General features: G+C 41.5%; 2 protein-coding genes across 2 annotated transcripts; both read right to left on the bottom strand.

Moving 5' to 3' along the window:
• Positions 1 to 5,949: 5,949 nt before the first annotated feature.
• Positions 5,950 to 6,705, bottom strand: LOC135479372 (beta-casein-like). Its single transcript, XM_064759197.1, has 2 exons — positions 6,591 to 6,705; positions 5,950 to 6,311 (listed from the first exon to the last, which is right to left on the bottom strand). Exons 1-2 carry the CDS (start codon positions 6,703 to 6,705, stop codon positions 5,950 to 5,952), a joined length of 477 nt encoding a protein of 158 aa, XP_064615267.1.
• A 5,621-nt stretch (positions 6,706 to 12,326) lies between these two features.
• LOC135479373 (monocarboxylate transporter 12-B-like) lies at positions 12,327 to 16,041 on the bottom strand. Its single transcript, XM_064759198.1, has 3 exons — positions 15,843 to 16,041; positions 13,649 to 14,584; positions 12,327 to 12,607 (listed from the first exon to the last, which is right to left on the bottom strand). The coding sequence occupies exons 1-3, from the start codon at positions 16,039 to 16,041 to the stop codon at positions 12,327 to 12,329; spliced, it is 1,416 nt and encodes a 471-aa protein (XP_064615268.1).
• Positions 16,042 to 16,531: the final 490 nt, after the last annotated feature.

The raw sequence follows: 16,531 nt of genomic DNA on the forward strand, positions 1-16,531 counted from the left end.
CTTCTGATAAAAGTTACCAACGTCTGTGCTAACACTAGGCCTATTGTAAACAGATGTCATGAACTTGTGATAAAAGTTACCAACGTCTGTGCTAACACTAGGCCTACTGTAAACAGATGCAATGAATTGTGATAAAAGTTACCAACGTCTGTGCTAACACTAGGCCTACTGTAAACAGATGCAATGAATTGTGATAAAAGTTACCAACGTCTGTGCTAACACTAGGCCTACTGTAAACAGATGTCATGAACTTGTGATAAAAGTTACCAACGTCCGTGCTAACACTAGGCCTATTGTAAACAGATGTCATGAACTTGTGATAAAAGTTACAAACGGCTGTGGTTTTACTTAACTGAATTTAGGTCACCGATGGTAGTTGCATATGCATATGCAATATATTACTACATATATTTTGACTGGCTGAGGACCCTGCTCCCTCCGTTAATCTCTCCACGGTCTACGTGTCACGCTAACTCTGAGATCAGTTGGCCATGTTCCTGGGAGGAATGAATCAGATCTCAGATCTAATGTCAAGCGTGTCATTCACTGTCCTTTGTATGTCTAGGTTGACGTGTAAATGTACAGAGCTTCACTATTTCAACGTCAAATTTAAAAGGGCCATTAACGTTTGTGCGTTGACAGAAGTGCTTTTTATTGCACGACACAAACAGAGCATCAGAGATCAAAGTATATCGCGAATAGGTCTGCTACCATTTAACTGGATACCTGTGCAACTGCACGTATTTTGTTACTTTTACAAATTAAATTTTTTTGTCTCCTGCCAGCACTGATTGGCGACACACCACCATCACCGCCCTTCCTCCATGAGTGTATAGTATTTTATGGATCGTCCTTTTCACAAAATATGGAAATTACTTTTGTCCTATGTAAATGTAGGCCTATATAGACTAAGACACAGGCCATTTACGACAAAAAATTATCCGAGATACTTAATTTACGATAGGATTCTTTTCTAAAACCACAGGCATCAATACCCGAAAGTAAATCAAACAAAACACATCTTTAAAACTTCATTCTCGACATAATTGATAACTTCAACCTGGGTAGACCTTTCCGAACTGTCAATCAAGTACATGCATTTCATCAATCAATATTATCACAAAGAGGTCCCTGTGGCCCGTTCTACAAAGCTGTCACAACGCTGCCTCAAATGCATTTACCATGGTGACATCTCTTCACCCTATGTTGTCATGGAAATTGCGCCAGGCGAAGTTTACGACTGCTTCATAGCTAGAACGAGCATATATATATATATATATATATATATATATATATATATATATATATATATATATATATATATATATATATATATATATATATATATATATAGACTTTTCCGAACTGTCAATCAAGAACACGCATTTGACCAATCATAATCAATATTGTTGCAGTAGGCCAACCCACACGTTGGTTACAAATGTTCAATTGTTCTGCGATGTCATGGCGTCATACTCACTTTCACCAGGAATGGAATGAAAAGTAACGTTTTTACGAGAAGGGGTTGTGGGGCATTGAATGTAGTGGATCCATCCATTGGTTACGGCATGTTCAGTCTGTTTATGACGTCACAGTTTTTTTTTTTTTACCGGGAAAGAACGAATAGAAACTTCATCAGAAAGGATGATAGAGCATCGAATACGGTGGATAGCATCTATTTTCGACTGGTACATGTAGCCTACATTTACCCATCCTAGTCCCAGGGCCTCGCATAACTCGGAACGCCGCGTTTGTTTGTAATATCTAGGCCAGGGAACCAGGAAAACATTTACCGAAACTCCCTACTGTGACGTCATCCGGTTTTCCCGGCAACGAAAATACGACGTAAACAATACATGTCGTCATCTGCTCGACAGCATAAACGTCGCGCAGTCGCTAGCGACGTCGTTTTCACTACGCCACTATAACATGGAAAGATCATCTAAAGAGAGGCACCATGACTCGAAGATGTCCGGTGGGGAAGGGGCAAATTACGGGAGCACCGGACACAAGTTTCTGCCTGGGTCGGGCGCTGTCTCCGATCAGGTCAGGCGCTGGACCCGTATTGGCTACGTCACTCGCCATATAGGACTGTTTTTAGGTCCTTTACAGATTCTACTCTCGAAACCGCCCAGAGAGAGGAAACAAAGGGACATAGAAAGATCCCGCGCTTTTGCCAGGAAACTATCACCGCTGATTAGACAGATGGATAACGGTAAGTTTCCTAAAATGTCAGCAAACCTATTATACGCAGATCGGGGGGACATGATGCGTCCTTTTTTTGATTGTCTGGCGAGTTTAAACCAAAGTATAAAATGTCTGGCACAGGTCATTTTCTCTGCTGTGGCATATCCACGTACTCAACAAGATTTGTTAGTCTGATTTTTGGAGTAGATATTGCCCTAAAAAATTTTGGGCGGAATTAGTATGATGAGAGGTTGGAGGTAAGGGTGGGGGTGGGGGTTGGGGCGATTTGGCAACTTGTTTAGTAAGTCTACGTGTGTCGACATAATTCTACTTTGCTTGTATTGGGGATTTTTTTCTGGAGAGGGAGGCGGGGCGTGGAGTTTCTGCTCTAGAAAAGTTTTGGCATCCTACCTTTGGGCATCGGCCATTCACTTATCGCCAATATTTTACAGAATGTCGTAACTAGAATTGCGAATTTGCAGTTGTTTGGTTTACTTTCAGTCATGTTGGATTACACTCTGGCTCACGTCCAGATGGAGACATACAAATTTAATCAGATCATTGTGAAAGAAGGGGACATCGGCAATAAGTAAGTTCTGCTATCTGGTTCAAACAGCCCGGGGTCAACCTGGTAACTTCGCCTGTCTCCGCCTCGGGAGATCTATGGAGGTTTAGTATTGTAGTTCAAGGTCATAAAAGAATGCACACACACTCCTGAACTTTTGTTTTAATAGTGCCAACCAACCATTGTTTTAACCATCCGCAGGTTGCTGGCAGACCTTCCCACGTACGGTCGGAGAGGAAGCCAGAATGTGCTGGACTTGAACTCACAGCCACAGTGGGAGGCTCCCAGGTCATTTAATATCGTTATATAGTGCAAGCAGCTACGATGAACAGCAGAAGTACAATTCCTAGTTGCCAAACAACCACTATATATGAAAAGAACCAAGTATTAAAAATCTGTACAATGTGCTAAATCGTGCGAAGAACTGCCTCTATCTAATCTAGGTTCAAACAATACCAGTATGCATATTTATCGAGATGAAGTGCGGCGTAAAACACCTATTAAATGTGATGCATCAATCAATCAATCAATCAATCAATCAATCAATCAATCAATCATGCAACTGATCAAATAATTTTACCTCTATCCTGTCTGATAACGCTTCAGTCAGTCAGCAAGTCAGTCAATCAACCAGTCAGTTAACTTAGTAGCCAACTAATTGACGGAATTGATTCTATCACTTGAGGCTGCACTTGACCGTATCGAGAACTTCCTACATGTGTGTTTGTTTTAGGCTCAGTCGATATCTATGATATTTTTCCTGATTGTGTCGGATGACGCTTCAATTATTCAAACAATTTGTCAGTCTGTCAGTCACTGAGTGACAATCCAATCAAAATATGAATATGTTTTTCTTCAGATTTTACTTGATGATGTCGGGTTGTGCGTCAGTGTACACGAGTCAATCCACAATTGTAAAGACCACCGTCAATAGCCAGTCTGGTGACTATGACGAATATGCCACCATAGAGGACATGACCAAACAGCAAGTGGAGACCATACTTGCACACGATATGAAACGGGACGTCCTGGGCAAATTCTACCAAACGCTAGGTACAGTTCCAATTTATTTATTTATTTTTTTGATTGCTGTTTTACGCCGCACTCAAGAATGTTTCACTTATACCACGGCGACAAGAATTATGGTGGGAGTGAACCGGACAGAGTCCGGAGAATTTATTTATTTATTTATACATTACATTACGCCATACTCAAGAATTTTGTACTATAGCTACAAAATAGTTCACTTTTGTGGGTGGTGGGAACGGAAGTATGCAGTCGCTGTGAGTTCGTCTCATGCGGCCTTCCTCTCCTGTCGTACTTGGGAAGGACTTTCAGCAACATGCAGATGGCCGTGAGTATTCCCCGGACTCAGCCCGTTTTCCTCCCACCATCATGCTGGCGGCCGTCGTATAAGTGAAATATTATTGAGTACGGTGCAAAACACCAATCAAATAGATAAACAAATCGTCCCAAACTTTCCCGTATTTTAACGGACGTGTACGGATACACATACACTGATGTTAAACAAATTGTCTTCAACGAATGCTGGACGACGCAAACGGCCACAAGAGCTTGTTGACCTCACATTGTCAGCAAGATCCTACAAACAGTGGGCACAAGGGAATCTACAAGTTCCCCGACCTTGGCAAGGCTTGAGTCCACACTCCCTGTGTTACTGCGATTGAAATTGCAAGCATAAGATACAATTCGAAGCCATTGGCTTTAAGTATACGATGGTGAATTAAAGTTTGGTAAAGGGCCTCGTCAGTGTTTTTCCGGATTCAGAATTGTTTTTTGGAGTATTCGTCACCTGCATTGACAGATGTGACAGAAATACAGAGTTCTGTCACTTTGTCTACAGTGTAGGGGTTTGTGCATTTATCTCTGGCGAAGGCTTGCACTATCGAAGTGTTTTCTTTTTTCTTTTTTTTTTTTTGTTAATATATTTGGTTGCGTGATGATTTACTTTATACTTATACTATGGTTTATGGATAGGCCTAAAAGAAACCGGAAATGAAGCGTAAAGGGCTGATCCATTACATTCTTGGTACGGCGTAAAACACCAGTCAAATAAATAAATAAAATTACATTTTGGTGGTGATGCAGATGAGCATCCCGGTCAAAGATTTGATAAAAAAAAATCCACGCCATTGACAGGTCGAAAAGAAATACAGAGTATTGTCCTTTAATCAGCAGTGATCAGTACATTTAGTAACTATGTCGGAAATTTGCGCTTTCGTAGTAGCCATTATTTTTGTGCTGTTAAACAGTTTTATTTTTCTGACATAGAACGAGGTGTTCATTTCGGTGAGCTGGCCTTACTGAGCGAGGATGGTATGAGGAACGCCTCTGTGGTGGCGGATGGAGACTGCAGCGTTATGACGTTCGACAAGGAACTTTACAGCCAAACGATAAAGGTAACCAATCTGCGGAAGGTTGTGAGTTTCCCAGGACTCTGCCTGCATGGTTTCCTCCCACCATAATGCTGGTCAACGTCATACATGAAAGTGAAATATTCTTGAGCACGACGTAAAACACCATCAAATAAATAAACAGGTAAATTAATAAATGAAGGTAACCACAAATTATACGTGTAGACTGAAATTCACTGTGAAGTTTCCACAGACATGATTTTATTTTCGAAGGAGGCACTACGTCCGAATGTGTTTCCCCTAAGTGTCCACTTCGACGTCAAGCATATCTGGGTTGTCTCGGTTGACTTTGCTCATGTTCGGCGAGGGATCCACACAGTCGACTCTGTATTAACATGCACTATTTAAAGACTCTTGGTCTATATATATTTTATGTACAATTTTCTATATCATATATTAAAATGGAAATAACTGTAGAATGTTTTTTCGACGTCCGCTTTGGTGGCATAAGGCAGTTTAAGAAAAGCAAAGTTTTGTTTGTATCTGTCTTATTTCTAGATACAACAGAACATCGAATTCGACCGCCACCATAACTGCTTTATGTGGAGAACCACATGTCACGCATAAACTGATGACGTCACGTGTTTGTGTTGTTTTGTCATCGGCTTTGTTGGTATAATCTGGAATAAGAATAAGGTTTGTTTGTATCTTTGTTGTATGTAGCTACAGCAGAACATCGAATTCGAACGCCGTCATAACTTCGTGACCACCCACCCGTTCTTCCGGCATCTGCACGAGAAATGCTGTCACCAGTTACAGGTTTTATTGGAACATCAAGTTTTCGGTCTGGGAGAGGATATCATCACACAAAACAGCGCCGCTGGCCTCCTGATCTTCATAGTCAGGTAATATCAACATCTCATCATCAGGTAGCATCATCTCATCATCAGGTAACATCAACATCTCATCATCAGGTAATATCATCCTTTCATCATCAGGTAACATCATTCTTTCACCATCAGGTAACTCCATCCTTTCATCATCAGGTAACATTAACATCTCATCATCAGGTAATATCATGTCATCGTCAGGTAACATCAACATCTCACCATTAGGTAACATCAACATTACATTTTCTGGTAACATCAACATCTCTCCATCAAGTAACATCAACATCTCGCCATCTGGTAACATCAATGTCTAATCATCAGGTAACATCAACGTCTCACCATCAGGTAACATCCTTATCACATTATCATGTAACTTCATTATCTCATAAGATAACATCAACATCTCATCACCAGGTAACATCAACATCTCATCACCAAGTAACATCATCATCACATTAGTAGGTAACATCATCATATCACCATCAGATAATATCATTATCTCATTAACGGGTAACACTTACATCTCATCACGAGGTAACATCAACATATCATCAGGTAAAATCATCATCTCACCATAAGGTAACATCATTTTCATCACGGTGTAGTGTAACATCAACATCTCATGATCAGGTAACATCATCTCATGATCAGGTAACACCATGATTTCATCATCAGGTAACATCAACATCTTCAGCGCGGTGTAACATGATCATCTCATGATCAGGTAACATCTCATCTCATCAAACGGAAACATCAACATCACATCAGGTAACATCAATATTTCATCATCAGGTAACATCATCATCTCATACTGTAACACTGATATCTCATCAGCAGGTAAAAAAAGGCCGCATTATAAGATAACATCATCTGTTTACCATCAAGTAACATCAACGTCTCACCATCAGGCAACATCTCATCATCAGGTAACATCAACATCTCATCAACAGGTAACATTTACATCTCACCATCAGGTAATATCAACATCTCATCATCAGGACATCAACATCTCAACATCAGGTAATATCAACATCTCATCATCAGGACATCAACATCTCGACATCAGGTAATATCAACATCTCATCATCAGGTAACATCAACATCTCATCAACAGGTAACATTTACATCTCACCATCAGGTAATATCAACATCTCATCATCAGGACATCAACATCTCAACATCAGGTAACATCAACATCTCATTATTAGGTAACATCATCATCTCACGATCAGGTAACATCATCATCTTCATCATCAGGTAACCTCATTATCTTCACCATCAACATGACATCACGTAACATCAACCTATCGTCAGGTAACATCATTATCTCAACATCAGTAGTCATATTTTGACATTGCACCTAACTACAACCCTCACCCCCATGAAAACGCATCATTTAAACGGGAATGCGACTTCAAGGGAGGAAATTCGGTGAGACCATAATAAATAAACAAAATAACTACAAGTAATGATATGCATGGGTTGGGTCCTCAGCGGGGAAGCCCGGATAAGCACGGATCCAAGTCGCCACAGGAAACAGCTGTGCAGTGAGGTCCTTTATCATCCTAACGCCGCCATTAAAATGGACATCGATGAAGAGGAGGAGGAAAAAGAGAAACCCAAAATGTAAGACCTGTAACCTTGGATTTGACCTTTAACCATTTTTACATGATAGACAGATTTGGCCCCACTTCTCGGTAGATATGTCTAGAATATGTTTTTCAAGGCAATAAGGGAATTTCGAGTTCCAACTCTTTTATCGCTGAAGCTAGAAAAAGTCCAACTGTATCATGTAACCTGTCAAAAATGTTAAGCAACTATATCTGATCACATTCACAATAACATGGGTGTCTGAAAAAAGTGTCATAAAAAGTAGTTTAGAGTGGAGGAATGATAGAGTAGATTGGCAATCAGAATTTTTGTGAACTTGAGAAGATCCTAAAGGAAAGAGGTGTCATTTGTGCCTACAGAAAAGGGGGAAACAGGTGATCAGTAAATTAATGTCTACAAGGTTGCCTAGCACCCGTCACCATTCACATGACACAGTAGGACTGTTCTTTACCTTTGGTGATAAAAGAGTTCCACCTCGAAACTCCCCTATTGAAATCATCTTCGGTTAGGCTCGTTTTGTAACCTTAGTGCAAAGCGGTTATACTGGAAATGAAAGTCTATGGCTGATTGTCGCTATTGAAATCCATTTTAATTCTTTTATGATTTTTTTGTTAAGAAATATCCATAGATGGAAAAACAAATACAAGTTCTACATGAACCTCTCTCGAGCGTAGCCATACTGTGAACCTACATTAGCCAATCTGAGCCCAGGTTCGGCAATGTTTTACATCACTAGTTTGGTTGTGAATACAAAATTACACGGCGCCATCTGTTAGCTGCCATGTGGATGTCAAATTTTTATACATGTAGTAACTTGCCGTGTTCACTTAGTCGTATTCATCTATGCTGGGTACTCTATTCAGTGATTTTGTCAGTACCTACAGCTAGTTTTATTGAAATGTACAATACTCTATTCCTCGACTTGTTTCCTACTTTACTCGGCTTTATAACAACTGAGGTCCTGATTTTATTTTTCAGCGTGGAGAGAAGGTTGACTTTTTCGGCCTCCAGTCGGGGACGTAACCAGGACAGTATCCCTCTGCCTCATATTTCAGACGCAGTCGCACTGCGCAGAATCGACGGTTACGTCGCCGCTGAAAGGAAAAGTTTTGACAGAGCCATCGACCTTTGCTTCGTGCGCTCTGGAGAGGTACTGGGAGATCTGGAATACCTCACTGGGCTTACAACCTATCTGTTTACCGTGAAATGCACGTCTGAATGTGAAGTGTACTATATATCCACCAAGGCTCTGGAAAGGCAAATCATCCGCAAGAATCCGCACACGCTAGAGTTTATGCGCTGGTGGACAGAGAAAAAACTGAAGATCCGAATGTCCTCCGAACAAGGCAAGAAGGTCTCTGTGCTGTCCACGTTAATCAATCGTTTGAAGGCCAGCAGCAAATCCCACAGCAAAAGTCCCGGAAAGTTTGCCGCAAATGCGGACTTCAGTCATCCTTCGGTGAAAGCGAGTCTCGGCTCACGACCTCCCAGCCAGCACGTGCAGTTACGTCAGATCACGCGACTCTTCCTGGAGAACAAAGTGCCACTGCTTGTCCCGTACACAGATGGCGCTGTGTACTACCGCGAGCTGCTGCGCAAGCGCGCGCAGTTACGCGCTGAGCGGCGGCAGCTTCAGCAGAAGGAGAGTTTCATGGATTTCCCCAGCGTCCAGAGGCAGCTGAGTGACGCCAAAATAGAGAACCATAAAGAGGTCATACTGTTTGACAAGAAACGCCAGCGTCTCATGAGCAAAGGCAATATTGAGCAAATAGATATCAACCGATGGAAATGACTCACGTCACTTATGCACAATTTGGAAGAGGGATAGAAATAGACCAAGCCAAACCTAATACGAATTGAACTTAATTCATTTTTCTAAATATTAATACACACGAATATCTGTCGGATATAATTAAGTATAGGCCTTTTTCATGAAAGATGCCATCACCAAATGTAAACAATATAATAAATGAAATCATTCACAGTTCTTGTTCGTTTTAACAACAACTTTTTTTTGTAAACAAAGAAATCATTTTCAGACTAAACTATTAGATCGTTTGTAGTGTTGACTAAGTGTTGGTTTGATAGTAAAGTAAGTATTCTTGCAAATGGGCGTGTCTAGGGGGTAATTATTAACCATACACTGACTGACACGGTGAGGTAAGAGAGAAGGTGGACACGCACGTGTAGTATCCATGGCTACGGAACAGGTCGTAAGACGTCTGACGTTGGCGTTTCACGTCTCTTGTACCTACGGGCTCACATACATGTACATGTACCAGGGTCATCCATATACTCGTTGCATCGTTGATCGGAATCATTTATATTTTTCATTTCCACCGGTTGTGATATCTTACACAACCACGATGGTATATGATTTTTAGATTTAATAGTATGATAATAATTGAGACCGCTTCGGTGGACTAATCTTGACATGTAGAGCATCCGCCTCGAAGTCCTGAAACCGCGATCAAACCCGGATGGGTTCATGCCAAAGACTTGTGGTACATTGTAATTTATTGCTACCTCGCTTGGTCCTCAATGCTGAGAGGTTAGGGCAAGGAAACAGGACTGGTTTGTCCGGTGTCAGTGTAATGTGAATGGGTGGGGTGTCATGTCTGCATGGTGTCTTCGATGTGCTCCATCAGTGACGCCAGCAACTGCCACAAGAAGACACGTTATATGTTGTCGTCAAATGGCTGAAAAATTCTTAAGTATGACGTAAAACCCCAAGCATACAAACATATGAAAATAAAAGTTGATGGATATTTTTGACCAATCCTGACCATCACTTCTCCACTCCACCGTTAATTCTTCTACCAAAACACAATCTTTGTTGAAAGGATATAACCTCGTAAGAGGGATAGTAAAAGGGACAGAGAGAAAGCTAAATGACTACGGCCATGTTTTCTGACGTGCTTATACATGGTAGCTTTATAAATCAACCATTTAAATCTGGAACTGTTACAAGGCCATGGGATACGCCATATTGGAGAAACCAGAAGCACGATGTGACGTCACTTGTGCCCTAACTCGCACGTGGCCGAAAAGCGAAACAGTCTTCGGTTGACGTCAGCGGAAACAGCTGAGTTCTAGGGATGTATAAATAACTGGCTTCTGATTTGTTAAAACTAACATGGCGTCGCTTTATCGTCGTGCTCATTTCCTGATTTCAACGCATACACTGCATGGGTGTAATATACTGAAAGGGAAATCTCCGCACAATTTCATGAAATGGTTCCGTATCTAGATAAGTTGGATGAGAAGGATCTGCCTCAACGGACTGTGATATCCCCTTAATTTGTACGTTAATATTTATCTTTAGATAAAGAGAGCATACGTGAACTATGAATAAAATTGAAGAATGTGCTGCAAAAAGTGTAAAAGACTTTCTAACAGACTGTATTGGCAGGTAACTGCTTTAAAGGTCTAATTCACAATACAAAGTGATAAGGTAAGCTATCTAGGGAGTTTGGTGAATTGTTTTCTCCAGGTTCTATATCTAGTTTCATCTACTGATAAAATTGAACGTCACCATATAAGAGAGCAATTTTTATGTACGGCATAAAAAAACAATTGCACAAGTAGCTAAAAAAGAATTAAACAAAAAGAACCCCATTTAATTCGATGCATGTGCAAAATATATGCATTTAACAAAAAAGTTTATAGAGAGAACATTGCAACCTCAGGCCATGCAGACAATGCGACATAAACAAGAGTGTAAACACTTCAAAAAGATTTTATTATTTAAGTTATAACTACTAGTAATATATAATTATTTGTTATTTGATTTCAAATCTGTAATGCATATGGCTCAAAAACTTAAACAAACAAAGAGAAAGGAACAGGAAGTAGGAGATGAAAACAAGTTTGTAATAAAATTAAATACATGTATATTATTTATACTGATTATATAATGGGTGGATGTTTGTTTTTGATTTGATTGGAGTTTTACGCTGTACCAAAGGGTGTTTGACTACGACAATGGCTTGCATTATGACGGGAGAAAACCAAGACATTTGTCTGAAATTATGTTGAAATTCAGTTAGTATTTTATTATAAAAAAACACCTGTAATCTAAGTATTCAAAATTGAGCCCATCGCTGATGCCTCGACGATGAAGTTCTTCGCATCTTCGCCTTTGGGCTCTTACGCCAATTTCTATTGAGAGTGGCCGAGAAAGAAAACGGTGTTTAAAGTATTAATGATGACTGTATGTTTTACGGCTGTGAAAATCATAAGCGTGCAGGGCTGATAATTGTTAGATTCAGGTGCTGATGACACTTTCATCACTTTCAACATGGCAGCTATCATAAAAACCGGAAGTTCGGTGGCCAAACTTAACGTGACTCACAAATACGAAAAAAAGCTTACACGTTACCTAGAGGCTTCTGTACGCTCGGTTCGGTCTTCGTCCTCGTCTCACTACGTTCGGTATTACTAGAAAGAAAGGTTAAACGGATTGTTTGTGTTTTCTGACATCACTTCCTGCCTCATCACCGTGACCCCAGTAACCTCGGCGTTGTTCAATATTTCGGAACAAAAGTGCTGTAGGTAGCATAACGTGAACTGTATGACTTGCGAGCAAAACTATTCTTTCGCCACGCCAATTTTCTCCACATGTTTTTTTTCTGTTTTTTTTTTTTGACTTAGCAAACAGGAAAATGTCTTAGTGCAACTCAATCGGCACACAGCCAATCAAAGTTCATGCAGTTGTGTAAATTGTATGTCATTGATGTATCCTGATATTTTTTTCTGGTCCGTGACATGGCTGCTCTCTGGACGCCAGGTAACACGAGATAATACGAGGCTCTGCGAGACCAATTCTCTGGAGCCCGTGACGGTTATATCCATTGTCTTTCTGTGTGTTGCCCTCCGAGTCAGTGCTACTCCTGACAGCACAGCGCTGGCCAAAACAGACGAGGACCCTGACACGACGAATGCGAGAGTGTAGGAGCCGGTTAAGTCCCGCAGGTACCCTGTAATGGACAGCAGATATAAAAGACTAGCAAAACCAGAGCAGCGACAACAGTGTGGTATTTGGGCAAATGGTCACATGTAACAGGGGAAATACAGCCCTTTGTCAACTTACGGCAGTTATAGGGCTATATTCTATCTGTTCATGAAAATGCCTAAAAAGTAACAAATTACACGCCGCCCCCCCCCCCCCCCCCCTCCTCCAGCCGTAGCACCATGACTCAAGCATAATTAGGTAAAATAATGCAATGGTGATGATTACAATTTATCAGACGCCACCGGTCTAAAATTTCACAAAACATTTTTTTGTGGTTTTTAACAAGCAATAACATGAAAACGTTGCAAGGGGTCCACGCTTGAGATCAGTTAGTCTTGCACCAAAATCCAGATTAATTGTTTAATGCTGTTTCGGTACTCAAGAAAATTTCAATTATATGACAACGGCCAGCAATATGGTGTGAGGAAACCGGGTAGAACCCGCGGGAAATCCACGACCCTCCGCAGGTTGCTAACAGACCTTTCCATGTACGACAGATTAACGACCAGAGTAGGGACGAGAGTGTGGGGGTTGAATGGGCAAATGCTCATACCTGATTTATGCCAGTCTAAGTAATGTTACCATATTGTGTTCACCACACAAAATTTCATATTGTGTATTGAAGTAGGCGATTTCATAGGGTGTCGGGACTTAGTTCAATAATGTAAGCATCGAAGCAAAAATTCGTAGTACATCCGTCAACTATAATCGGCGTCCTAGGTCAATAATCACAAGATCATTTTCCAAGCCGATGCTCGACACAAACCAGCAAAGAATTAAGAAATTACAGGTAGGTCTAAATGTTGTAGCAGCAACAACAACATTTAGGCGCAGAGGAAAAAGAAAATAAAAAATATTTGATCGCGAACATACATGTACATAGGTGAGAAGCAAAGCAATATTAGAAGCTATGATGATTTGGGCGACGAGGATGTAGAGGATGGTCACCGAAACCTTGCAAATGGTAAACACAAAATATTATACAGGTCAATTATGTTATCTGTACCTGTATAAAATGAAGCGATCAAGGATCCAATTCCTTGGACACACTGGTTGATGCCTATGGATTTGTAGAGATTTTGCCGGCCGAAAAAGTCGTCGAGTGTGACGGGAATTGCTGGGTAGAAAACGCCTATCTGGAGACCGACGACAGCGCAGAATATACCCTGGAGTTCCACTGTTTGGATGAACGGTGTCACAATCATGGCCGTCCCAAGCACCAGCTGGGACACCATGAAGATTTTGTAACGTTCAAACCAACCCAGGTGGCAGAGGACACCAAAGGCGACGCGACCAATCAGATCACAAGCTCCGATGATTGACAGCAGGTATGCAGCTTGGACGTTCGTGAAACCGACATCCTCGGCATTCGCAGCCAGGTACTGTTGGGAAACGTTACACGACATAACAGCCAACAAAGTGAAGAACTGGTAGATGACAAAGAGAGGGGACTTGCAGAGAGCCACGTTTAAAATCTGCTTGTGGCTAATCGTTTCTCTCCCGCGGCGTTTCTTCAGCAGAAACGCCCTGATTCCGCTCCTCTTCGGCGCTCTCCTTCTGCTTGTGCTCTGAGTGGCGCCATTGTCTTTCAAGTCACCGAAATTCACCTGAGTTTTTGCTGAACTTCCGTGAGCCTGTAGAACGGTGAAGACTGGTGGGTCAGGTTCTTTTTTCACTAACTCCTGCTTTTGAGAAGTCCCAACTCTCTCGTTCGTGCCCAGTAAAGCTCCCGTGACGACAAGATTTAGGGTTAAACCGCTCAGGATCAAGAGCGCTCCGTGGTTGCCGTATTTCTCCAAGAGAGTCAGAATCAACGGCGGTAGAACGAAGCCCGCCAGTGCTGAACCAGCTAAGGTTAGACTCGTTACCACAGGCAGACGGGTTTTAAAATGGCGACCGAGGGCGGTAATACATCCGCCCAGCCCGATCGTCATGGCGGCACCTGTCCGAAGACAACACAGTATTCATCAGTTAATTACAAGGATATATTAATAGTTTTGCAGTGATATCACAGCTCTGAGCCAATCATCAGCACTCTATTTGGTTATGTGACTAGAGTACTGGAGTTGATATCAAAGCAAATTTATCCCAGGTAAGATAATAAAAGAATAAGATTTTAGCATTAAAAAGAGATAACTATAGCTTTTAGGTATCTACCGCAGCATAATAACACAGGAGCCTCTCACCATTGCGATTGCTGTGAGTTTCTAGTCCAGCTCATACTGGCTTTCTCTATGGTCGTACGTAGGAAGGTCGGCCGACAATCTGCGGATAGTCGTAGGTTTTCTCCAAGCCCTGTCCTGTTTCCTCCCACCATAATGCTGCCCGTCGTGACATATTCTGTATATAACTCCAATCAAATAAATAAAATAACTTGGTGCATTATTGCCTGGAGCTCAGCGTGAAGGGATAGACCAAACAGGCCCCACTGGCCAGGGAGTGGCTGGTAAATGTGAACGAGTGGCTGTCATATCTGACGTCATCGGATTGGATGTGTGACACAGTGGCTGTCATATCTGACGTCATCGGATTGGATTCTGTTCTACAAGCAGTACTATAAACATGTGACAATGAGGTAAGGCCTGCTGTCACAAGCACATTCGCAACAAATGGGTCCAACATTTGCCTCTGAAATGAAGAGTGCTGGGGTGGTGGTTGGATAATACTGATATACAGACATTATAAGCTGTCAATACACAATAAATTTGTACCCTGCTATACCCACCGCTGGAGATTATACGCTGTACCAAGGTCACAACGTCAACGTTAGGGGATATGTATTTTTGGGTCTGAAGTTGACAAATTTACTACATAAATATTGAACTCCCACTATAATGCTGGCCGCCGTCGTATTAGTGAAATATTGTTGAGTACGGAGTAACGCCAATGAAATAAATAAATAAATGAGGGTCCTCCGTGGCTCACTTGGTTAGCGCGGCTGTACGTGGGAAGGTCTCTCAGCAACCTGCGGATGGTCGTGGGCTTCCCTCGGGCTCTACCCGGTTTCCTTCCACCATAATGCTGGCCGCCGTCGTATAAGTGAAATATTCTTGAGTACGCGTACAGCGTAAAACACCAATCAAGTAAAGAAATAAAGAAATAAATCAATAGATATGGATGTATATCAACACGATCATGTAACCTATAAGAGTATAGCTGATTCGTGGCCTAATCCAGATAATGCCAGCAAAGCATCTTACCAGAACACAGGCCGAGTGGGAAGATTATAAGCTCCGCACTATTGGCTAACGATGCTGTCAGGTGACCCGCTGATGCCAGCAATCCCGCCGCAATCACCAGTGGACCCTCGCGGAAAATATCCCCCAGGAACGCGTTGACCAACAAACCTGAAGCCAAAACTATAACTATATAGCAGAGATCAATGGAACAGCCTGTCATTATTGAAAGCATGTCATATACATAATACTGCACAAAAACCACGAGGATAAAAAGTGAAGAATTAAAATATGTAATCGCACTCTTAAACTTCAATACCAAAAACTTTAAAACTGGTACGTGTTACTGTTTGGCTTGGCGCTCAGCACTGAGAGATTAGAGAAAGAAAACAGGACCGGTTGGCTCGTTGTCAGTATCATGTAACTGAGTGGGGTGTCATGTCTGGTGTCTTCGGCATGATACTTCAGTGGTGGCAGGACATTGGTGGCATGGAGTCGCTTTGTCACACGAAGACACTCGTCATATGACTGACAAATTGTTAAATACGACGTTAAGCCCCATTCATTCATTCTTTGATTCATTCATTAATTCATTCTTACTTACACCTGAAATGTAACTGACACGGTACAACATTAATGCACGAATAATGGGGGATGGAGGAAGGATAGAGTTTTTCATGTAAAGTTAACTCCAACACTTTTACACAATTCTT

Source organism: Liolophura sinensis, chromosome 12 (genome assembly GCF_032854445.1).
Source record: "Liolophura sinensis isolate JHLJ2023 chromosome 12, CUHK_Ljap_v2, whole genome shotgun sequence".
In the NCBI taxonomy this organism is placed as follows: domain Eukaryota; kingdom Metazoa; phylum Mollusca; class Polyplacophora; order Chitonida; family Chitonidae; genus Liolophura; species Liolophura sinensis.